This window comes from Equus caballus, chromosome 6 (assembly GCF_041296265.1).
Source record: "Equus caballus isolate H_3958 breed thoroughbred chromosome 6, TB-T2T, whole genome shotgun sequence".
Taxonomy (NCBI): Eukaryota; Metazoa; Chordata; class Mammalia; order Perissodactyla; family Equidae; genus Equus; species Equus caballus.
The window spans coordinates 18,064,821-18,090,226 of record NC_091689.1 but is presented as its reverse complement, the minus strand read 5'-3'; the positions used below and the strand labels follow the sequence as shown (position 1 = coordinate 18,090,226).

The following is a 25,406-nucleotide window of genomic DNA, read 5'->3' as shown; positions in this document are numbered from 1 at the left end:
AATATTTTGCTTGGTCTGCGACGGGACTGGTCAATTTTTCTGGGTAGCTGTAGTCCCAGAAAGCTTATTTTCTGGCAGGATCTCTGAACCTTTTACCTGTTTAGGAGACCATCCTCTTTTCAGTCATCAAATCAGTAAAGAAAGATAGAGCTTTGGATACATTTGTTTCTGAATCATCCCTAAATAATTTTATCAATTGTAATAAGAAACTTTTTTGACTAGGTCTACCATGAGATGGAAACTGCATTTATTACCCAAAACTCTTCTGTCAGACAGTTCATCATGGTGATTCAGGCTCTCAGAATTAGCTGAGGGTCAGTGTTCAATGATCCTTTAAGGACATGGGAATTTTCCTTTTTCCAGTGTATAGTTAACCTTGGGAAATAGACATTTGGGAAGGGTTAAGAAACATATCAACCCTGGTTTGTTTTATTTTTTTGGAAGATTAGCCCTGAGCTAACATCTGCTGCCAATCCTCCTCTTTTTCACTGAGGAAGACTGGCCCTGAATTAACATCCATGCCCATCTTCCTCTACTTTATGTGTGGGATGCTGCCACAGCATGGCTTGACAAATGGTGCATAGGTCCACACTGGGAATCCGAACAGGTGAACCCCAGGCCACTGAAGTGAATGTATAAACTTAACTGCTGCGCCACCGGGCAGGCCCCTCAACGCTGGTTTTTATGGCCTCCATTTGTCTCAGTTTCCATCAACTATCTGAGTCGACACTAGAATTGCTCCCCTTTGCTTGAATTATCATTTTGAATACAGAATCCCTACTATGTGTAGCCACCTGCGCTCTCGTGTTCTGGGAGGATCACAGGGCATCCTGCCAAGACCCAATTAGATCAGCTCATCTGCAGTTGAGTCTTACATATGTGATCTATATGGAGACATGCAAGGTCACCACGATGCCACAGCAGAGCCATTCCCCAACAGAACCAAGAATTATCAGAGGTTTTAGTGCCCAAGTGAAGAATGCTTCCATCAGCTGTACCAAGTATGATTCTATGAATTGAAAATTGGAAATTATATGCAACCATGACAGGCTTCCTGATGCCACTGGGTATGGGCCAAAAATGGATGCTGTCCAGTATTCAGTAAGGTAATCAGTGACCAAAATACATAAATAACAATAGCTTTCTATAACGGGTAATAATCAAAATAATAAAATATAATGGGAAAAGGTTGCTTTCACAATAAGGAGCAAAAAAGTATAAAATATGTGAGAGTTAAAAAAAAGAAATAAGTTAAGTCTTGTGTGAGGAGAAGAGAAAACTTTACTTAAGAACCTAGTAAAAGACTGAAATAAATGAAAGCACAAAATATGATCCTTTACAGAAAGACTTGATATTTTCTACTGTAAATTTAACCCCGTGTTAGTCAATAAGAGAACTTGACAAGACAGTTTTAAATTTTACTTAGAAAAATAAATGAGCATATATGGCCATGTGAGTTTGAAAAAGAAGTATAATATGACGTTGTTTGCACAGCAACAGGCAAAGTGGTCAGTGAGGCCACAGGCACATCGTCGTGAAGGGGTGGGAGAAATGAGGTATGTTATAAAACTATGGGCTCAGAACAAGACAAGGGTGCCCACTTTCACCACTCCTATGCAACATAGTTCTGGAGGTGCTGGCCAGAGCAATTCGGCAGGAAAAAGAAATAAAAGGAATCCAAATAGGTAACGAAGAAGTAAAACTCTCGTTGTTTGCAGACGACATGATCTTATACATAGAAAACCCCAAAGAATCCACAGAAAAACTATTAGAAATAATCAACAACTACAGCAAAGTAGCAGGGTATAAAATTAACGTGCATAAATCAGTAGCATTTCTATACACTAACAATAAACTAACAGAAAAAGAACTCAAGAACTCTATCCCATTCACAATCGCAACGAAAAGAATAAAATACCTTGGGATAAACTTAACCAAGGAAGTGAAGGATCTATACAATGAAAACTACAAGACTTTCTTGAAAGAAATAGGCGATGACATAAAGAGATGGAAAAACATTCCTTGCACATGGATTGGAAGAATAAACATAGTTAAAATGTCCATACTACCTAAAGCAATATACAGATTCAATGCTATCCCAATCAGAATCCCAAGAACATTCTTCACAGAAATTGAACAAACAATCCTAAAATTCATATGGGGCAACAAAAGACCGCGAATTGCTAAAGCAATCCTGAGCAAAAAAACCAAAGCCGGCGGAATCACAATCCCCGATTTCAAAACATACTACAAAGCTACAGTGATCAAAACAGCATGGTACTGGTACAAAAACAGGTCCACAGATCAATGGAACAGAATTGAAAGCCCAGAGATAAAACCACACATCTATGGACAGCTAATCTTCGACAAAGGAGCAGAGGGCCTACAATGGAGAAAAGAAAGTCTCTTCAACAAACGGTGCTGGGAAAACTGGACAGCCACATGCAAAAGATTGAAAATTGACCATTCTTTTTCACCACACACCAAAATAAACTCAAAATGGATCAAAGACCTAAAGATTAGGCCTGAGACAATAAGTCTTTTGGAAGAGAATATAGGCAGTACACTCTTTGACATCAGTTTCAAAAGAATCTTTTCGGACACTGTAACTCCTCAGTTGAGGGAAACAATAGAAAGAATAAACAAATGGGACTTCATCAGACTAAAGAGCTTCTTCAAGGCAAGGGAAAATAGGATTGAAACAAAAAAACAGCTCACTAATTGGGAAAAAATATTTACAAGCCACTTATCCGACAAAGGGTTAATCTCCATAATATACAAAGAACTCACACTGCTTAACAACAAAAAAACAAACAACCCGATCAAAAAATGGGCAGAGGACATGAACAGACATTTCTCAAAAGAAGATATGAATATGGCCAATAGACACATGAAAAGATGTTCATCATCGCTAATCATCAGGGAAATGCAAATCAAAACTACACTAAGATATCACCTTACCCCCGTTAGATTGGCAAAAACATCCAAAACCAAGAACGACAAATGTTGGAGAGGTTGTGGAGAAAGAGGAACCCTCATACACTGTTGGTGGGAATGCAAACTGGTACAGCCACTATGGAAAACAGTATGGAGATTTCTCAAAAAGTTAAAAATAGAAATACCCTCTGACCCAGCCATCCCATTACTGGGTATCTATCCTAAGAACCTGATATCAGATATCTCAAGAGTCCGTTGCACCCCTATGTTCATCGCAGCATTATTTACAATAGCCAAGACGTGGAACCAGCCTACATGCCCAGAAACTGATGATTGGATAAAGAAGATGTGGTATATATACACAATGGAATACTACTCAGCCATAAAAAAAGACGAAATTGGCCCATTCACAACAATGTGGATGGACCTCGAGGGCATTATGTTAAGCGAAATAAGTCAGTCAGAGAAAGACGAACTCTATATGACTCCACTCATAGGTGGAAATTAGTATATTGAGAAGGAGATCTGATCGGTGGTTACCAGGGAAAAGGGGGGGTGGGGGGAGGGTACGGAGGGGGAAGTGGTGTACCCACAACATGACTAACAAAAATGTACAACTGAAATCTCACAAGGTTGTAATCTATCATAACATTAATAAAAAAAAAAAAAAAACAAAAAAACTATGGGCTCAAACTGAGAACTGGTTTTTACTTATTTCCTGAATTGCAAAAATGTTTTTGAAATTATTCTCAAATTTGTCCTCTAGTTGAAGTCCCAGCCGGACGAATTTCCTGTCCTGAAAAAGCAAAGACAAAAACAATAATAGCCATTGTCAATGAGTGTAGACTCCCAAAGTTTCAGAAAATCCAGAGCTTCATTTTAGACTACCCCAAACATTGTGAGAATTAATCCAGTTAAGAGTAGCTTATGTTCCCTGATAGCTTGATCATTTCTCTTTATCCAGAAGACAGAAGAGCAAAAATAGTGCCATAACTGCCGTCTAATTTTTCATGAGAAATTTATTGATTGATTTGATTTTACAAAATTCTAGTTTTTTTATTTTGAACACAGCACATACTACTTGTAACAATACGATAGCACAGAAATGTCTAAGGTAAATTCATGGTGTCTTCTTTTTCCCTTCATTCTCACCCCTTGAGGTAATCTCTGTTAATTTTTTGACACAGCACTAGGAAATTCAGATCTAAAGAAGTCCAAGATTTTGAAATTTGAGAAATTCAATTTCGTATCTTCCTTTAGAGAAGAGAAACACTGGTTGCCTTTAAAATGCACTTCTATTTCTTGTTGAATGGAGTAGGTCTGCAGTCTACTGCTCTCTATGGGAGAAAATCGACTATCTAGAAGAGAGTAAGCTCTGAGGTCGTAGGGTAACGTTTGCAATGACATTTTCTGGTTTGTTGTTATTTTCCCCTCTGTAGACCACAGGGCTTTTAGAATACTTCTAGAATGATTACTTGTCACATCATGAGAGAAGTTGTAACATTTACCTGAGACAAGAGACTGAAAGGCAAAGTGACTTAATTGAAAGAAAAAGGGATGCAGGTAGAGACGCTTACCTTGTAAAATGCCCTGTGGTTCTGAAAGATGAGGCGCATGTCCCGCACAAACCCCTCCACTCGGGCATACATCTTCTTATTCAGCTTTTTCTTGACTTTGTTCAACCACATGGGCTTCCTCTGGCTCCAGAATGCCTGTTTACTCTGTTGACGAAAGTCCCAGAGGGCAGGACCTTAGCATGGTTCTACCTTCTACAGGCTTCCTCTGTTACTGACTGAGTGTTCGTATTCCCACCCTTCTCCCCAAATCATGTGTTGAATCTTAACCTCCAATGTGATGGTATTGGGAAGTGGGGCCTTCGGGAGATAATTAGCTCATGAGGGTAGAGTGCCCGTGAACAGGATTAGTGGCCTTATAAAAGACATCCCAGAGCGTGTGCTCTCTCTCTTTCCTCCCTGTGAGGATATTACTAGCAGTTGGCAGTCTGTAGCCTGGAAAGAGGGTTCTCACCAGAACTGGACCATGCTGGCACCCTCATCTGAGACTTCTAGTCTGCAGAACTGTGAGAAATACATTTCTGTTGTGTAAGCTACCCAGTCTACGGTGTTTCGTTATAGCAGCCTAAGTTGACTAGGACATCCATCAGTAAGGCAAAGATAATGGCAACTTGTACCCTCTGGATTCATATGACAAATTTGACAAATGCCAGTTTGGGGCTTTGTTGCTGTTACTTACATAGTATGGTTTTGAGGCAAAAAAGGGGCTTTCTGAACAGGAGTAGATCTTCAAGAGGAGGAACTCACATTTCTGCAAAATACCGAGGAGATCTTAAGTGAAAAGTCGCTTGGAGAGAATGAACTCTTATGAATGCTCAGACAGAACACACAACTCCCAAACTTGTAGACGTGAAACAAACATGGAATGGAGATTTTCTTTGGAAGACTAATTTTGATGTTAGGTCATGTGACCAAAGCACAGCAAAGGGACAGCAATTTGCCTTTGGACACCATTCCTCCAGCTCCCTGCAAGCCTGTGCTGCTTGTTTCAACTAAACAGAAAGGAAGAGGCTCCAGGTTCACATTTCAACTCACCAACTTCTCCTCATGCAGCATCTGCCTCTTCAGGACCTCAGATTCCTGATGACGTTGTTGGTTTTCTGAGCACCTTTCCTGAATAATCTCCATGCTGCAGAAGATGCAACTCCATGGGTTCCTGAGAGGTAAGACATAATGGGAGCAAGTGCAGGTCCTCTGTGAATCAGCCACCATTCCTATAGCTGCTAAAGTGTTCTGTTCAAGAATGACTAGTGCTTTCCACCTTGTATCCAACTTCTCTCTTGGAGGCACCTCTGCACTAGAGCCCTACTTGGGCTCAATTGCCAACGACACCCATCCCATCAATAGTGGTAGCAGGGCTGACAGTCTATTGAGTGGAGTGGCATGTGGGTGATGGACTGTCATTCACCTCAAAACTTAGGCTTCCCTTATGAGCCCCTGTGAGCTTGGTAATGAGACTCTGCAGAGTTGAGCATTGGAAGTCTATGCCTTAAACACCAGAGTCTTGGGCCTCGATGAACCATCAGACCATAGTAAAAATCAGGAATCCGGCTCTCATTTATCAACTTTACTGAATAAGCACCGAGCACATGCTACAGGCATCCTCCCCTCTGGCACTGCCATAACTATACCTAGAATCTGTGCTGCAGAAACTTCTTGGAAAGGAAGTCTACCAACACAGTGTCAGATATCTTCCATTTGTCCCTAGATTCGTTCTCCACTGTTCTCTACCAGGCTCTCTGTGCTGAGAGGCTTTTGATGATCAGGTGGATACAATAATCCATCCTAGAGATGTCATTTAGCCTCTCCCCTGGGCCACCCAGTACTTGCTCAAGGAGTCCATTACAAAGTGCCCCTGGTACAGGGATGGGGTCCATATGTGGGCTCAACAAGAAAGCAAATTTGCCTTCTGCCGTTGCAGATTGCCCACCTACAGAGGTTTATGCTGAATCCCTGAAATGGTACCATTATCTGGGAGCTACCCGAGAGTAGGTGGATTACGTTAGATTCTTCCCGTTATGGAGGGGCAATGCTCTGTCCTCATAAGGACAGACACATTCCTGGTACACATCATCCTCTGCCCACACCACCACTTATAGAATTGCCTGATGAGTCTCCATGTTATCCCACATACCATCACCTCTGACACATTTTACGGAAGGGGAAATACAGTAGTGGAATTCAGGGTCTTATCATATACCCTGTGACTTAAGTTCAGCTGACTTGATAGGCTACTAGGATGACCTTCTGTAGGCTCATCACAGCCCCAGCTTTGTCTGCTGTGTGATATTCCCACGGCAGGTCGAATATGCTTTAAGCCAGAAGCTAATGTATGGTGTCATCACCTCATCAAAGTGCATGGGTCTGGGAACCAAGTGGGGAAGGTGGTGGTGACCCCTCTTTATACTACACCTAAAAACCACCTGAAGAGTTTTTGCTACCTATTAATATACTGCTGCCAGCACTGTTAAATAGCTCTGGATCATATTTCTGGACCCTAATACTTAAGGATGCTACTCCTTCTGCAGCAAGACACATATAAGCAGAGACAAACTTTGCAGGCTGAGTGTGCATGGTGGGAGGAGCTGTAACACAAGAAGGAAGGGCAAGAGGGGGCTGGGTCTCACTAACCTGTCAGCATCTATAAGCTGGATGTGGCATTTCTCATGAAAGGACCTTGGACACGTATCACAGCAGAACAGTTGTCCCCTTGTACAGCACACCTCACATTCATTTGAGTTTTGTGGCTGGAAGGGGAGATAAGGCAGACATCACTGGGATTAGCGAGAACCTGGAAGGTCAACATATTGGGACTCTAGAAGAAACAGCGTTTGCTTGTAGCATCAAGATGACACTTGTAAATTTCTCCCCTCAAAATATTAAGGAACAATATTGAGCAGAGATTTCAGAAGAAGACATTCTGGTATGCAGCAAAGTTCAGGAGGAAGTGGCTGTGTTTTAGACCAGAAAAGTTTTCCTTATGAAGACAGAGATTCTGATACAGAAAGGCTAGCAACTAAAAAGGGATGAATTAAAGATAATCTGAGAAACTTATCATTCTGCTGGCAAAACATGGCTCATGAATACAGTGCCTTATCTAGTTGTCTACATTGCATCATCTAAGTTAACTCATTGAAGAGTGATTTACTGAGAATTGAATATGATGGAATAAACTTCTGGGATATCACTGCATCCCATTTTCTCAGCCATGAGTTCCCCATGAGTTGAAGGACCTGGGAAGGAGTTCCTGGACTATGAATTCTGTGCCTGGGGGGCCCCTGGGCCTGTGACAGTACCTCTAGGTTGGAAAGACCATGGGCACAGATGACCAAGTGAAAGCCAGGGAGGATGGAGCTCCTCAGCTGTTGGAGCTTGGGGGAAGACGCCCCATGACTTAGCTTGGCATGTAAGGTGTGGAGATGCCATCTCTGAATGGCCAGGGAGTGTAGTAACAGCAACCACTAAGGTTGAAGGCCCAGGCTCTATCCTCACTTTCTGAGCCCATGGAAGAAGACCTGGTGCTTTGTTCTATGTAAGGAAGATGGAGGAGTCCACAAAATTGAGGCTGGATTTTTCACCAATCTCAATATGTAGGACCTTTATCCAGATTTAATTTCATTTAGTGAAGTTAAAAATTTGACAGTGTTTGCATGCAAGTTTTGTAGAATAACAAACACATGTTAAAAATAGTAGAATTTCGGGGCTGGTCCAGTGGTGTAGTGGTTGGGTTCGTGTGCTCCACTTCAGTGGCCTGGGGTCCGCCAATTCAGATCCTGGGCACAGACCTACACACTGCTCATCAAGCCATGCTGTGGCAGCTTCCCACATAGAGGAACTAGAAGGACTTACAATTAGAATACACAACTATGTACTGGGGCTTTGGGGAGAAAAAAAAAGAGGAAGATTGGCAACAGATGTTAGCTCAGGGTGAATTTTAAAAAAAGGAAAAAAAGGAAACAGAATTTATAGACCAAAATAAAAATTGGTCAACGAATGAGCCTATTGGTAGGCAAGGGAAGTCACAATTTTTTCCTTTTTGGTGATAATCTATGTAGCAATAACATGTGAATCCCTACATGCTATAATCTCCATGTATGAGAGTAGTGTGTCTGTGCTAAAAAAATAAATGTCCAGAAGGATGGGTACCTTGCTCCTCTCCTGGGACCACCCGAGCAGAAAGAGAGCAGCTTGAGGAGAACTATGTGGTGGGTAAACATTTCATTCAATGGGTAGCAGCTCTACACCTAGATGAAAACATTCTGTCTACACCATGGGCTGGAAGGAGTAATTCACATCCTGGTGTGACAATCCAGGTACAAAATAATGCACAGACTTGGGGACTGGCCCACCCACTGATGGGTGGTTGGGACTCTGGTGGGTGGTCAGGAAGTTGGGAGGTGACAGGGAGCACTCTTATGCTTTGTTCTGTGACACTCCACTCTCTTGGATTTTTTCTCCTAACATTCTGCCTCTTTATTTTCAGGATATTCTCTTAGAATGCTGGAATTCCTTGGGGCTCTGTCCTATATCCCCTGCTCATTTCACTTTCCTGGATGACCACAACTACTTCATGACCACACCTACCACATTTATCCCCAGACTTTAAGACCTGTATCTCTGGTCTCCTTTTGAGCCTCCAAACATCCAAACTCTACTTTCCCTCAGATCCAATTAGATGTCTTTGCTCGCACCTAAACCCCATCCTACTTCCAACCACATTCCTTGTCTTCCTGTCTTGAATCTGCTCCTCTTTTAGTGCTTCCTGTCTCACCAAGCATCCCACTATCCACCCAGGAGCCCCATTCCAGATATCCAATCCATTTCCAGTCCTGCTGATCCCAATTTTTAAATATCTCATCTCATTCTCAGTGCTTCTGTGCAGTCTGCTGCTATAAGGATGCAGAGGCACTACTTATAATACTATCTTCTGAGCCAAAGCAGAATGGCCTGCTATTTGGGTTACAAATCATAACGATCAGAATACCATCCCTGGGCCCAATGAGCTGAGGTGAACTGGGATATCTCAATTTGTAAATTCTCTTCATTTATAAATTTAATATAAGAAGAAGAGACGCAAAAGTCACATATATGAGGAAATTCTAGGCTGCAAGATGTATCTTGCCCATGTGCTACCTTTCAATAGGACAACTGTGGAATGGCCTGTTAGGGACATCCTTGGGCACATCCCCACATGGGCCTGGGTTGCCCTGGCATGGGGCCATGTAACTGTTTTTCCTTTTTGTCATAACAGATGAGACTCATGTATGCTGACCACTATTTTTAGGCTGCTGGGTCAAGGTTTCTAAACATCATGCTATAAAGTACACTGCAAGTGAGCCCTGAGAAAGACTAAATAACACGTGAATCCTGTGCTTGAAGTTCCATTGTCTAGGAAGCCTGCAAACTTGATGTATACCTCTTTAATCTTTTTAGCAAGAAATTTATCCTTTTGTTTAGCAGTGATTCTCAACCTGCTGTACAATAGACTCACCTGGGAAACGTTAAAGAAATTCTGACTCCCGGGGTCCCCTTCGCAGAGATTTTGGTTCAATTACCCTGAGTTGGGGGATAGGCAATATGATTTTCCTTTTTCCTTTTTTCTTTCTTTCTTTTTTAAACATTGGCACCTGAGCTAACATCTGTTGCCAATCTTTTTTTTTCTCCCCCTCAAAGTCCCCTAGTACCTAGTTGTATATTCCAATTGTGAGTGCCTCTGGTTGTGCTGGCAATATGGTTTTAATGTGCAGTCATTAGTTGAGCCCTCTGGCTTCTAAAGCAGTGGTCTTTGAACCAGCAGCATCAACATCATCTGGAACTTGTTAGAAATGCAAATTCTTGGGCTCCACCCCTTACCTACTGAATCAGAAGCCCAGGAAATTCTGATGGACACTACAGGTTGAACAGCACCAGTCTACAGTGGCCCACAACTTTGTGCATTCAAAGCACCAGAGGAGCTTTGGAAAATCTCCATCCTCAGGTGGCACCTCAGAACCATAACATCAGAACCTCTGGGAGTGGGATCCCCAAGGTGATCGGAATGTGCAGCCAAGATTGAGATCCTAAGATCTAGAGGAATTTCTCCCGAGCAAGGGGCGGGGGTTGTAAGTAGAGTCATTATTAGCCTACAAGCTCTGACACAAGAAAAGTTATGAGAAAGGGTGAGGACATCCTTGCTGGAAGAGTTGCCTTTTCATCTTCACAGAGGGCTTGGCTGTGGACTGTGAGAAATAACTCTCCTTGTCCACTTCAGTCATCAGTAAAGTTACACGGACACCAGAGATGAGAGCTCTTCCACTACTCAATTGTGGATGTATCTAGATCTTGCTGGGCAATGCATTTGCTAGAAAACCAGAGGGATGGCAACTCTTTTCTATCTCCTCTCTCTTGGTGTCTGGTATCAGTCCAGCTGAACAACATTCTATAGTGAGAGGTGCCCCCTGGAATTGTGCAAAAGGGTGACTGACTAAAATGTCCATCTTACTGCAATGAAAGCAATCAAAGTTTGATTTAGCTTAGAGAGAGAAGCCATCTACGATTTTGGCAGACCTTAAATCAGGCAGCCATATGGCCAGCGGAGAATGGACAGGACCTGTAGGATCAGAATGGTCTGCACATTATTGAGCACCAGCCAAGCAGTTTGAGTAAAAATGCCTGTGATTTGCTACATGGTGATCATTTCAATCCTAACCAGCTCAGCACCCTATCTCCCTTGGGATGGGCTACAGGGGTTCCATAAAGGACCCACTTGCCCTGTGTCCATTTCTCTGCAGGACTCACAACAGGGTCCACATCTTGAACTCACCAGCCTGGCCTGGCTTATTCCTTCTGGGTGATGCTTAAACCCATCTTAGCTCTGCCTGCACCTTGGAGTGGAGTTTTTGGGATTTTCCTTCCCTTGCCTTCTTTAAAATGCTGTGATCCTCTCAAATTTACTCTTTTCCCCTAATCTGCAGGCCAGCCCCGCCCACTACCACTTCAAGCCCCATCTCTAGAGATCCCAGTGGTCTAGAGCTCTGCCTCTTGTACTCACTTTCGAGGGGAAATGAGGAGATGGGAAGGTTTCCACTGAACAAATGGAAAGGATGCTTTCATGCTGAGACACCCAACCTTAAAACCATCTACCTGGTGTAGGTGATGCATCAGCTGTTCTCTGCCCATCACACACAGCAACGTGCTCCCACTGAGTGCGAGCATGCTTCAGGGAAAAGCAGCAATGGCACAGATAATGTACTGAGGGAGAAGGCCTGGATTATTTTGGTGGTACAGGTGGGACTTAGTACTTACATAAGGGTCAACAAAGGCATCATCATGAGATCCTGGTACTGCCTGCTGAAAAGAGAGAATGATTGAGTGACAATGTTGAATATGATATTTCATTAACCATACATCTGAGCAGTCTTCTTCATGTAAGAGATTCATGCCAGAGCCCTCTTTTTGTTTCATATCTGCCTTTATGGGTCTATATATCTAATAGAGAGTAAAAAAGCATTAAATTTTGTGTCAGTGACAGTTTGGCCCTATGCAACTTCCATTCCCTGGTTCTCAGACTCAAGGCAGGCCTTTGTGAAGCCATGTAGGGAGTCTGGCTGCCCTGGATTCCACAGACGGAGTTGAAGCTGCAATGAGAGAATCAGGCTGAGGACTCACCACCCACAGCCTCTAGTGCCCACAGGACCCAGGGTCCTGGATGCCATGCATGTGTCCCAGAGAATTCCACCACCTTCGCAAGCTCTCCTAGGGCACAGTCCTGAAGATAGAATGGGTCCAAGGTCCTTCAGTGCTGTCTGAAGGTAAACACATCTCCACTTTCTCCTGAATCCCAAGAACTTGCATTGACCTTGGATATCAGTAGAATGACTTGATCTCTTTCCAGTCTGGAACAATGACTGCCTCAGCTTTTATCTCCAGCTTGGGACAGAGAGGCCATTAACAAACCACCCAGTGTGCTCCACAGCATAATGACTTGGGAGGTGGCCATGTCACTGCTGGCCTCTCTGAATGGCCTAGAATCCCCCACCCCATTAATTATTCTCCCATGTTAGACAATGAAGTTGAAACAATCTTTTGGGTCTGTCGTTTTGGCCTCCTTTGCATCGCCATTGGCCAAGCACATCATCTGATGCTTAGCAGTTGCCCCACAGTTGTTTGTTAAGTGGATACCCAAGTGCACAAACAAACGAAAACAGCTGAGACTCAGGAGGAGAGGTTTCTTAGCAACCAGTAAATTATCAGCTTGGAGTTTTATATCTTACTATCTTGGAGCACCTCAGCTATCACTATTGAGTTTAACAGGAAACTTATGAGTAGGGAAGCTGCCAACAGCACCACCTGTCACTGCCATTTGGTGCTGAGAGTGACACAAGCAACAGAAGCCAAGGGGCTGGGGAAGGAAGAGACCCTCTGGAGAGATCTTCTGAGAACTGCGGTGGTCATGCCTTAGGAGCTATAAGCCTAGAGGGAGCCACAAGAAGGTGCCTGTGATAAAAGAATGGGAGAAGGCCAATTCAATTAACAGACTGAGTTACCTTTGGCTCCTTAGGACCGGCTAGAGATGTTCAGTCTTAGTGAACAGATCAAATAACATCTCTTTCTTCAGAAAACCCAGTGGATTCCTAACCTAGTTAATGAGTCTCTAGCATAAAGTCAGTAGGGGAGGTAGCCCCAGAAACCAGTTTTGGGAAGATCACAACTTCCTGGTGTGGCAGAGATGGCCAGGGTCACCTATGTTGGAGGTTAGGAAAATGGAAGTTCTTCCATCTCTTTCTTCACTGCACAGGTTCTCGCTCACATCCAGTCTTGGGGAGGCCATGGAAGGCATCAGCTATCTCACCACCTTCCCTGGAATCCACACAGCAGGGAAGCCACTGGGCCCTGAACTCCACATACTACTTTGAAGGAACGAGAATTCACCTTCATAGATGGAACCAAGGTCTGCAAACCCCCTCTGATGGAGCCAAAGTGCCTCTCCACAATGGAAAAGATTTTCCAGGTCAGCAGCCTCTCCCACACGACACATCTACCTCCTACCCACTCTATTCTCTGAGGTGTCATCTCCATAAAGGAAAAAAAATTTCCCTTGAAGAAGGATTGCTTGAAGAAGGATTTAGTGTGAGACAGTGTGTGTGTGTGTGTGTGTGTGTGTGTGTGTGCGTGTATGTGAAAGAGAGGAAAGATACAAAAGAAAAGGGGAGAATGTGCTTTTCGTTCTTGGCTTCCCTGGGTGACTTAGGGCTATATATGCATTCTAAAGGGGAATTCTCTACATTAGGTTGGCTGGAGTGACCATGGGACATTTCTGGGGAAAGTTTTGCTCCATTCTTATTTCATTAAAGCTAGATCTCAGAAAAACCAACGAAAAAACAATCAGTGTTGCAAAGGCAATAGTCATTAAATGTATCATTTTGTGCATTTCAAAATCATGCTTTTCCAACTCCAGCCCCAACTTTTATGTTTCATTTTAAGACAGTATGGCATATATATCCTTTTCTAAAACAAACATATAAGGTCAGCTCTCTTATATTATCTACTTGTAAAGGTTATTCCCTCCTCTATCTCAAATGTATTAATGCTCAAAGAAGTCCTGGCCTCATACACTGTAATTTTTGGAAGCAGCAACTGCACCATGTTATAAACCAAGTTCAATCATAATTGGTTAATTTATAAACTATTTAAAACAAGGTCAAAGAGATGGAAAATCAACAACATGAGAGATGAGACATTGGCAGACGGTCATCTGATAATCACCTTTTTTCTTTTTCTTGGTGGGTTTGGTAGAAATCCTTTCTGAAAGAGAAATGAAATTAATGCAATGATGGGTCTTTGCTTCTCTTTTGTGAGGCTGGTATTGCCAGCTTCCTTCTAGATATGTCCCACTGTCAACACAAAGTCAAGGTGTCTTCATGGAAAATAACCTCTCTCCAAATCTGTAAGATGCTGCTCTCTGTTATCCAGACTCAGCTCTAAAAATGACACCCTCTCCCTTGCTCTCCTTATAAAGTCTTGCCAGGTTTTCCTTCACAACCTCTTCTACACCCACTGCTTCCTTTCCATCCCGGCCCCCTGCCCAGTGCCCCTGGAGCTTGTGACTTTATACCTCACATACTACAGCTGCTGCATTGGAACACACCTGGTAAGTGACTGGTGTCAGGCCCCCTCAGTGGCCTTGGGTACACAAAGGTGTCCAGGCCTTTGGGGACACAAGTGGGAAGGGCTAGCATTTAATGGGTAAGGACAATAAAGTGTAAATCATGCTTTCACAGAGTATTTTGCGATCCAGGAATGGGTGAGAATGGTAGGCTGAATAATGTTCCCCCAAAGACATTCAAGTCCTAATCCTCAGATCTGTGAATATGTTAACTTATGTGGTAAAAGGGACTTTACAGACATAATTAAATTAAGAATCTTGAAATGGGGAGATTATTCTGATTCTCTATGGGAGCCCAAGGTAATCACAAGGATCCTTATAAGAGGCAGGCAGGAGGATCAGAGTGAGTAGTAAGAGATGTGATTATAGAACAAGAGGTTGGAATGACGCGAGGAGGGGGCCTTGAGTCAAGCAATGCAGGCGGCATCTAGAAACTTAAAACAGCATGAAATAGATTCTCCTTGGAAGGTTCCAAAAGGAACTAGCCTGCGGACACCTTGACTTGAGACTAATAAAACTGATTTAAGGCTCTGGCCTCCAGAACTATAAGGTAATAGATCTGTATTTTTTTAAGCTACACTAGGCTTGTGGAAAGTTGTTATAGCAGCAACAGGAAACAAATATAGTGAGTTTTAAAGGACTTTAGAGAGTGTGACATTTGATTTGGGCCTTGCAGTTTGAGTGACACTGTACCAGGCAGAAAGGCAGAGAAGGTCATTTGAGGTTTCCACGGCTTTAAGTGCTCCACCCTCCAATCCATCTTGCATTCTCCCATCAGATTAATACTTCTAAAGCACTATTCCAACTCTGTCAGTCAGTCCCTAACTCAAACCTCCCGTGATTCCCCCCATGATTAAAGGAAGGATGCAGACTCCTTCCTCCGGCCTCAGGGCCTCTACAATCAGCCCAGGCCATTTATTGAACCTTATTACCTACAACTTCTTGAGAAATCACGGGGAAGATTTTCATGCCATCCTTTCCATATAGGATCTTGTTCCTTCATTTTTGTTTGTCAGAACTATCCTTCTAAGACCCAGCTCAGTGCAAACTCTTCCAGGAAACTGTACTCAACCTCAAAGCCAGAAATGACTTCCCTCCCCCAAGCTACTGCATCTCTTCCTGCCAGCATCTCTTGTTGAAGCACTGATGTGCTGTGCAGTCCTATGGTTAAGAATGTGCAGCCATCCTCCTGGTTAGGGACCGGGCTTTTGCACCAGTAGTCCCTGCAGCTTTGATACATCTCAATAGATATTTGCTGAGCACAGAGCTTTTCATGGTCATTCAAGTGGCACAAGAAAGGGCTGTCTGGGGCATGTGATGAGTCAGAAGGCACGGGTTCATCAGCAACAAAGACCCGACCTGTTTTGTCCACATCAGGGGGCTGATATGAGGACCAAAGGAGGTATTTTAAAGTGCAATTTATTTATATCCTCTTTCAAGAATGAATTTCATATGGCTATCAAAAGAAATAATATTGAAATATTCTGTAATCCAGGAAACACCCATACTGCTGTATCATTTTCAGAATCATAGTTCTTCTGTGTTACTTTAAACATTGGCCCCAAAGATCTAAGACCTTCCCCCCTCTATTTAAATTACTTTCCTGTGACCAAATTACACAATGGCAATTATTAGTGGCAGAGTCAAGGCCCCGATTTACTGTTCTACCTTCAAAAGGATAACAGTTCATGCATTTAAAGGGTTTAGCTGTACTATAAGCCAGTCAAGATAACACCTGAGTGGAATGTTAGTAATAACATATGCATTGTGACGTGGGCGAGGCGGGTCATGATGGTTTTCTGGACACTGGGAAATTCTGCTAAAGCTTGGAGTTGGTGAATTGGGACACTAAATCCTTGATTTCAGCCCTTTGTCACTAGAATACCTCAATCAGGAATTTCAGGGGCCATCCAGCGCAGCGCACAGACAGCTTCCAGTTCTTGGATGGTCCGTAGTTTCCTTTGACTTCAAATTCCCTCAGGGTGAACCAGCTTTGACCCTCACTCTGGATGCACTTCTCTGAGACTCCTGTGAGATCAAGACAAGTTGAGCTCCCTTCGTCACCAGGGAGTGCCCCTGACTGTGAAAACCCCAGAACTCGGCCTCCTACCACGTGGATCTCGGTCACCTATTTTGGGCTCAGAATCAACAGCTAGAGAGCTGAGTTCCGTCTCAGGGGCCCCACAGCAGCCTGAAAGGCGAGGTGGAAGGGGACTTCCTGCCGTGTGTGCACACTTCTTTGACCTTTGTGCAATAATTACCACCCACGTTTACTTTTAAAAATTATTTCACCACACTCAAAAGAGAAAAAAAAAAGAAAAAAATGAAAAAAAAAAAAAAGGCTCTAAAGAAGAATGAACGGGATTCTTTCCCTTCCCTTCTCTGTCACCTGAGATAGAGCCAGGCTGAGTTTTGGGGGCTGCAGATGAGGGCCACAGGTGGCTGTGTGGCAGCTGCCTCCATAGCCATATCTCCCTCCTCTTGTACAATGTTGATCATCCAGCTAACAGTGATCAATTATTCCTCATATTCTGGACTCGTGGCTATTTTATGTTAAAAGTGATTATGGAAATATTATCAAGTGGAAGAGTTAAATTACACACACGCAATATAGTCATAGGGCAAACATTTATACTTGTTGGTGCCCAAAGAACTGTATTTGGGGAGGGAGGAATCAATCCTGACAGATGAACATTTGTACTGTACTTTAACAATTAGAATTTTCAAAGTATTTTATATCTATCATTTTTTTCTCATAATAATACGGTGAGGTGGACCAGCCTCGCTGGCCTAGCGGTTACGTTCAGCGTGCTCTGTTTAGGTGGCCTGAGTTCGTTCCCAGGTGTGGACCGACATCACTTGTCTGTCGGTGGCCATACTGTGGGGGTGGCTCACATACAAAAAGAGGAAGATTGGCAACAGATGGTAGCTCAGGGTGAAATCTTCCTCAGCAAAAAAACCCCCAAACAAACAAACAAAAAACGGGGATGCAAGTTTTATTATTATTCCCATTTTCTAGAGGGGGAAGTTCAGGTTGAGAAAGACCAAGAACCTTGGCCCGGACAAAACAGCCACTCTTGGGATAGCTGAAACTTCAATCCAGGTCTTCTGATTCTACACCCTGTGCTCCTCCTGGTTAGTGCAAGGCCATCAGATGTTACAGGGAATGGGGCTGTGAAGGCTGTTGTTGGATTTCTCAAATGTGTCCACTTTCCACACCGATATTGAAGTACTTGCTCTTGTGTTGGATGCTGGATGGACATCCTGTGGACCTTTCCCATGGGGGAAAGCAGAGATGGCCTGGTAGGCTAATGTTTATAAATTTTTAAAAGTGTGGAAATGCCATCTTTCCTCCAGTCTATCTGGGATGCTGTGCAGAAATGAGCTAACAGGGCAGAACTGAGACTGCAATCTTTAGAAAGTTCTGCTTGCAAGGTTGGCCCTTGGCTGGCATCTTGGAATTTAGATTTTGGGAAGGGCCTACCTTTCCCAGAACTTAAAGAGTGGTTCACTGTGCCTAAACTGTTTATTCAAACAGTATGGTTTGTGATGAAAACTTGCTTTCCTTCTGGGAGTCTGGAATTTTGGCATGTGCTAGGCAGAGGGTACTTACGTAACTAACCCCTGATAAAGACCTGATAAAGACTCCTAGGCTCAGGGCAGCTTCCCTGGTGGACAACATTTCACACATGTTGTTACTATTTGTTGCTGGAGAATTAAGTGTGTCCTGTGTGACTCCACTTGGAGAAGACTCTTGGAAACTGGCACCTGGTTTCCTTCGGACCTTGTCCCATGTGCCTTTTCTTTTGCTGATTGTGCTTTGTATTCTTTCAATTTAATAAATCATAGCCATGAGTTCGACCATATGCTGAGTCCTGTGAGCCCTCCTAGTGAATCACTAAACCTGAGGATGGTCTTGGAGACACCCACACAGATGTTTACTCCCTGAACGATATATGATTCACATGAGTGTTTTCCAGTTGAAAAGCAAAGGAGACCATGAAACCTACCTTCCTTCATTTTCTCCTTATATAAAATTCCCTTCACCTCACCACAGGTCACGGGAAGTTCAGGAAGTCGAAAATTTATGTTTTCATCTCTGGGAATTCTTGGACCTGCAAGAAAGCATTATTTTTTTCATTCCATCTTTCTCTACAAGTGTGCACTGGCCTTCCTCACCCATCTTGAGATTCTGCTTTTATAACTTAAAATGTATTGGAGGGATTTCCCCCATGAATTGGTTACATTTCTGGGTCTTTCTTTTATGGCATATTAGATACATAAAGAAAATATTCTCCACTCCTATCCTCTAAAATCCCACACAAAATCCTCATGTGGAAGGATCTGAATTCCCAAGCTTGTTGGCTACAATACCTATTGTACAATGATTTTCCTCCTGATGTTTTCAAGGGAGATTTCTAGTCATATTATTGCTTTGAAGTTAGGTCGATGGAGAAAAAACCCTCAAATTTTAGCTTTGTCTCCTGACTGGAGGTATCAACTGGAGGAACGGAAAGCAGCATTACAATGGGGCACCTAGTGAGGGCAGTGTTTGTCTTCCTTCCCTGCTCTTTGCTTTGTTTAACTTCTCTTTCATGTGAGCTTTCTCTGTGGCTAAATAGGAAGCTCAGGGTGGGGTGCTCTAGAAGCAAGTGCAAATTGCTCAGGAAGAGGGCCTCTGCACATTTGGGTGGAGGCACCTGGATCTGATTCTGTTGAAGCAGGTGCTGAAAGTCTTACAATGAAATTTGGTAGCCGGAGCACCTGCTCCTGCTCTTCTGGCCAACACTGAGGGTGATCCATTAAAGACACATGTGGGGCTTCTCTCTGGGATGGCGTGGTGGGCTGTCCGTGGTCCTTCCAGAGTCAGTTCAGAGATGCATAGACCATTAGAGCTGGGAGTTGGGGGGCGGGGGGAGATGGCTAGGAGGCCACTCAGTCTAATTCCCCTGCCACCTACCCATTCACAGAGGAGGAAATTGTGGCAGAAAAGATCAAATGACAAGCCAAAGTCATACAATCAAAGGAAGTTTAGGAATTAGGATACAGGTCTTGTATTACTACCCAGGGTCTCCCTTGGTGGGCAACCTGAGACCTTTTTATGTGGGCAAGAGAAGGGTCAGCTAAATATCATGTGAGTCATACACTTTATATTTTTTTCTTTACATTCTCCTCCCTGAAAGTCATCAGTGTAGTGAAGGGTGCCCTGCACAGGCCCAAGGAGGCCTGCAGTCTCTCACAGATCAACTGGCTAATCAATGGAGTGGGTATTATCACTACTCCATCAGTTGTCGAAATTGACCAAGGCCAATGAATATCCCAATGTTTGTTACTGGCTCTACCAGCCAATTAAGAAAATCGATTGATCACTCAAAGCACAGATTATAAAATAAATATTTAGATGCTTAATTATTAAAAGTATATTAATCACTTCTTTTTACCTCTTCTGCCTCTTTTCAAAGGCCCAGTGGTGACTGTTTTTCTCCCTGAGAAAGTAGAAAAATAACATAAATGTCTCTTGTTGATAACACTGCATTGCAAATAGTAATGCAAAAACACCATTTAAATGTAACTTTTCAGGAGCCTGTCTAATACTTCAAGAAAAGTATCAAATGCCTGAATCAGGAGTTAGGAACTTTTTCTATAAAGGGCCAGATAGTAAATATTCAAGGTCCATAATCTCTCTTGTGACTACTCAGCTTGCTGTTGCATTGTGAAAGCATCCACAGATAACACATAAACGAAAAGATGTGGCTGTGACTGTGTTCTAAGAAAACTTTATTTACAAAACAGTCAGTGGACTGGATTTGCCCCGTGGGCCCCAGTTTGCTGAAGCCTGGCCTAGACTAGTTACAAAAATGATGCTTAACTGAGATTCACCCTATATTTCTTTTATGAGTATCTCCAAATCATTCCAAATAAATACGAAACAGTGTTTTATGTATTTTCCAAGCAACAGGGTGAGAAGAATAATGAAATTAGACATCTATTGAGTGCTTATTGTGTGCCAGGAACTATCCTTAGACCTTGCCTCTACTAAGTTACTTCATCCTTAGAATAAATTTATTAAATAGGGACTAAATACTATCCTCTTTTTACAGATGAGGAAATTGAGGTGCACACATAAAAATACAAATTAAATAAATGTATTGAAGATTTTCTTTGAGAAAGAGACAGAAATAAGAGGCAGTAATATAAAGTCTCAAGGGAGACCACATGGTAGACTCTACTGATCGGAAAGCTGCCACAAATTTAAACTTGAAAGTAGACTTTTGTACTGAAGATCATGGCAAAAATGAACAAAGACTTCAAAACTAACCCAATGAAGGAGAATTTACAGAAGCTGACGCCTAAGCTCTAAAAGTTGTAGGGTTAGAGATAACACAAAGTGTTGACAAAAAGATGTCTTGGAAGATTGTAGCATTTGATTTAGGTGTTGATTGTGTCCAAGAAAAGAGCGAGTCATGTCCACCTGCATGTTCAGGTCTGCCGTCATCCGAATGTGTTTGCATGTTGAAGTTAGGAACCCACAGTGGATGCTCTTTCTTTCTAAAGGTCTGTGCACATCATTCTGTACCCATGGTTGTCCTCCTGGTGTGCTAATTTGGGTAGTGCAGGTCCTAGAAGAAAATCTTCAGATACTCAATCATGACTGATTTTTCCTTTAAGCAGATTATGATCAGATGAGGCTGGAAAGGAATCTTTCCCTCAATCAAGCAGGAAAAATTTTCGAGTTGGTGACGTTATTTCATTGTCTGTGTCTTTTCCCTAACAATTACTCAAAAGTTGTTGTTGTTGTTGTTTTTAACCCCATCAAGATAAAAATGGCCCCATGAGACATTTATTGATGATTCCCTGCCAAGAGGAATCACATCCCAAGATCAAGCACATTCTACTTTATAAGGTGTTATCTTTAAGAAGTTTATCAAGATATTATTGAGGTGCACTAGACGGAGAGATTGCTAAACCTGCCTGAAAGAATCATAAGTAGATGAAGTTTTCTCAAAAAATTGCAAAGAACGTGATTGTGCCAAGTACAGTATTTGGTATGGTTTCCAGGTGCAAAAGGTCATCCACACAGGTGTAGCTCTCTGTGGATCAGTCCTCTCCTGTCACTCATGATGCTGAGTGATAGGTGTACCCAGGAAAACTGGCAAGTTCTCATTCTCTCTCTCTCTCTCTTTTCCTGCAAGGGTCAAGGCCCACTGTCCCCTGAGAAGACACTGTGCTTATTTTGGCTTCCTCCTTGCTCTGTCTGTCCTCTCCTTTCCCATTAGGTGACCAAATCAAAACCGCAGTCTTGGCTGTAAGCTGAGTTCATTCAGCAGTAGCCATTATTGGCAAACATACACTCTCTTGCTCTCAGTTTCTCTCTCTTCAAATCCTTCTGGGACTAGTGTGTGAGCCAGGATCTGCTTTCGTCAAAACCTGTTGCAGACCAACAACTTCAGGGAAAACAAACAGAAACTCATTGTACTCCAGCTTAGTTCTCAGCATGGAGAAATTTGGGCTGAAGACCAGATCATATGCACCAAATTGTTGCTGAGCTTTGCTTTACAACGGTCGTTCGTGTGTTAGCTTGTTCCAGCATCTTCTTGTTATCTTACATCCAGGAAGTAAAATGCCTTGGCAAGGCAGGATTTAACTATTCTTGGGTCTGCCATCTTAATAACCACCTACCAACACTAAAACCTCATGTTAACCCTTATAAATAATAATGTGGTCAGAAAAATTAAGTTGTTCAGAAATAATTTTCTGAATAGTTGGGACAAATCATTATGGGCAAAAAGGTATATCAGAATGTTTAGGTGGCTTTTGTTTGCCTCAGAGAATCAGCAGAGTCCTCAACATTCAAGAACAGTGCAATCAGAACCCAGTATGCCTATATCCAAAGCAAAGTGCTAGTCTAACCCTGCTGCACAGATCATTGTAGGGGGTGGTGAGGCTGGGTCTGCCAGCGTAGGCTTTCCCCACCTCCAGGCCTTATGACAGACACCACCTTTCTTTGGAGAGAATTATCAGACACCTCCCTCTGAGCTAAGAGAGAAGGTGTTAAAAGATCCACACAGGAGATGGACCTCTGTCCTTGGCAATGTCAGAGAAGGAGAGCCTATCAGTCTTGTCTCCAAGAAATGTAAAGGTGAGGGTCATGGCTAGAGTGTTTTGTGGTGGGAGAAGGGCTAAACCAGGAGCCAGCAGAGGAATCAATGAGGAAGCACGATTTCCATGGCTTGGTGGAGGATCTCTGGATGGGAACTGAAATGGATGTTCTTGAGAGGTCCTCTGCCCAGGAGAAACACCTGGATTGATGAGGTAACTGCGGCGGGGGTGTGGATCTTCCAGAAGGATCATCCAATGTCATAATTCCCAAGTAGGTTGGCCACCATCAACAACTGAGAGGCGGTAAAATATATTGCTTTTGCTATACTACTGGGGGGAATTTCTAGCCAAATCTTTTTTTCCAATTATGTGCCCAGAGAAAGAATTTACACTGTTATTTGTCTATAATTTGACAAGTTTGACTGTAGATTTGAGCCAGGGACTGGCTGAGCAGCAAGCAGGGTCACAATGGAGCATCCCAGCAGGAGGTGGTGTCTGTCTTATCTGCTTGCTTCATTTCTCCTTCACAGGAGCCTTCTCCTGGCTGAGAAGGAAGTTCAGTGGAGTTCTAGAGTCATCTGCAAATTGCACACAGAGGAAGCTTTCCATCTTAGAAGCTCTACATGGTGGTGGGAGGGCCAGGAACTGAGAATTTGACTACACAGAAACAGAGGTAAACGTCTTGAAATGAACTTCAGAACGATGAGCTGCTGTTTCTGCCATTCAAGTCAGCAAAATTGGGATTCCATTAAAGATCTAGGGACTCCATTAAAAACTCCCTGTTCACAATGCAGAAGAGAGAACTGTCCATGCTCCTTCCTTAGTCCATTGGGAGATCCACAGGATGCAAAGCTGTATATGAAGCTAGGATGGACCTTGGAGGGCAGTCAGCCTATTTATTATTACTTATGATCTCAGTTTATTTCACTTTACAGATTAGTAAACTAAGGCAGAGGAGGCGAGGCAACAGGCCCAAATCCACATGGTTGTTCCAGGGTGGTGAGATGTGAGGAAGGACAGCTATAGCCCTTGTGTGTTACACAGTGTTTTATGGCCACAACTATTTCCAGCCTTGAAAGCTATCAGTTCAGCAGAGGCAGCACTGCAGATTCATCATTAAGTTACCTGTTTGTGATATTATCAACTTCCTTTTCCTGTCATGTTTTAGAAATTGACTAAATCTGACATTTCTCAACAGTTAGCACAGCTACATAAAACAATTAGGGAAATAGGTTTGTTACTAAAAGCATATATTAAAGCATGGGAATTTAGATGTTTAGTTACTGAAAATCTATCTTTTTTTTTTTTTTTTTTACCTTTTGGTCTGCCTCTTTTCCATGACACTCTTCCCATCAGAGTTTGGATTTTATTTACACCTCTCTTTTTCACTGAGAAAATAGAAAAATATATAAACAGATGCTGCTGAAAAGTTTCGTTGTATATAGAAATGCTTTTTAAAAATTCTGCTTTGCTGTAACCTTTCAAGAGCCTCATGCATAAAGAAAAACATGTGACCCATAGTCTTGCACTTACCAAGCCTTTGATACTTAACCTTGGTTCATCCTATAGTTCATTTTCTTTACCCTCACATTAATTCAAATTCATTTACATCCACATTAATAATAAAAAAAGAATTTAAGTCAGAGTCTCATTCCTTGTATCTCAAGAAACACTGTGAGAATAATAATGAGAACTAACAGGTGGTAAGTGCTTATTATGTGCTTGATACAAACACAAGACAATTAAATCTATAAATTTATTTATGAGATAGGGACTTTTACTATCCCCATTACCAATGAAGAAATGAAGCATCCAGAAATGTAAAAATTAAGTGAAGCAATGCAGATTTCCTTTGGTTGAGAGGCAGACATCAATAGCAGCAATGCAAGAATTTAGGTTGTCTAGAGAGATGTGACGGTGAGTTGCACAGTTGAAACACTGGCCATCATCTTAGTCCTGAGTGAAGGCTTTTGGGGTGAAAATATAGTGAAAATGACCAAAGATCTTGTCCACATGGGTTTGGACAGAAAATTAGGATCTAAGAAGTTAACCAAGAGAATATCACCCAAGGGGAATTTATAGAATTAGAAATTCAGGTCCTAGAAAGCCTTAGGGTTGCAGATACAAAGAAGGGTAGATTAAAACCCTGTCTCAGGGGAATATGCTCTCAGATTCAGCAGGTGATGAGTTGTGGGTGGAAGATGATGAGGCATAAGAAGTACATCTCCTGAGACCCATGTTCAAACATGTTGATCTCCAGGGCAGGGCCATGAAGTGTTCACTCACCCTTCCTTCCTTCCTCTCTTCCCTTGTTCCTCTTTTACTCCTTCCCTCCCTCCCTCTGTCTATGTCTGTCTTCAGTTCTATGGCTGGACTACATTTGAGGCTTGTTCACCCAAAGACATCTTGGACAAACACATTCTTTTTCTGTCCCTCTGTGTCTTTCTCTGCTACTGTTGGATTCACCTTTCACCAAAGCCTGTTGAGGCAAAATGAGCTATGGGTATAAAAGTAGTTTAGTTCAGATTACCAGAGTTTTCCTTACTGCAAAATTCGATGTTTAAGAACTGCTAATAATACAAAGTTATAATACTTTATAATTGTTCTTGTGAATTTTCTTGCTCAAATATGCCACAGGAAGTAGGAGTGGC

At 42.6% G+C, this 25,406-nt stretch overlaps 1 protein-coding gene across 50 annotated transcripts in view; it reads right to left on the bottom strand.

Moving 5' to 3' along the window:
• Positions 1-3,413: 3,413 nt before the first annotated feature.
• SP100 (SP100 nuclear antigen) overlaps positions 3,414-25,406 on the bottom strand; it is a 91,667-nt gene continuing 69,674 nt past the window's right edge. For 31 of the 50 annotated variants that reach the window (XM_070270618.1, XM_070270619.1, XM_070270625.1 and 28 more), the window contains 11 exons: positions 24,072-24,143; positions 20,097-20,141; positions 18,666-18,770; positions 16,541-16,683; positions 14,256-14,294; positions 11,796-11,840; positions 7,143-7,258; positions 5,547-5,667; positions 5,191-5,262; positions 4,515-4,658; positions 3,414-3,733 (listed from right to left, as the gene is read on the bottom strand). In XM_070270618.1, the coding sequence (XP_070126719.1) occupies positions 3,626-3,733; positions 4,515-4,658; positions 5,191-5,262; positions 5,547-5,667; positions 7,143-7,258; positions 11,796-11,840; positions 14,256-14,294; positions 16,541-16,683; positions 18,666-18,770; positions 20,097-20,141; positions 24,072-24,143 (1,010 nt within the window). In that variant the 3' untranslated portion in view covers positions 3,414-3,625. Of the gene's footprint in view, positions 3,734-3,938; positions 4,275-4,514; positions 4,659-5,190; positions 5,263-5,546; positions 5,668-7,142; positions 7,259-11,795; positions 11,841-14,255; positions 14,295-16,540; positions 16,684-18,665; positions 18,771-20,096; positions 20,142-24,071; positions 24,144-25,406 lie in introns of those variants that run through there. The other 19 variants (XM_070270622.1, XM_070270612.1, XM_070270599.1 and 16 more) reach the window with 5 other exon arrangements.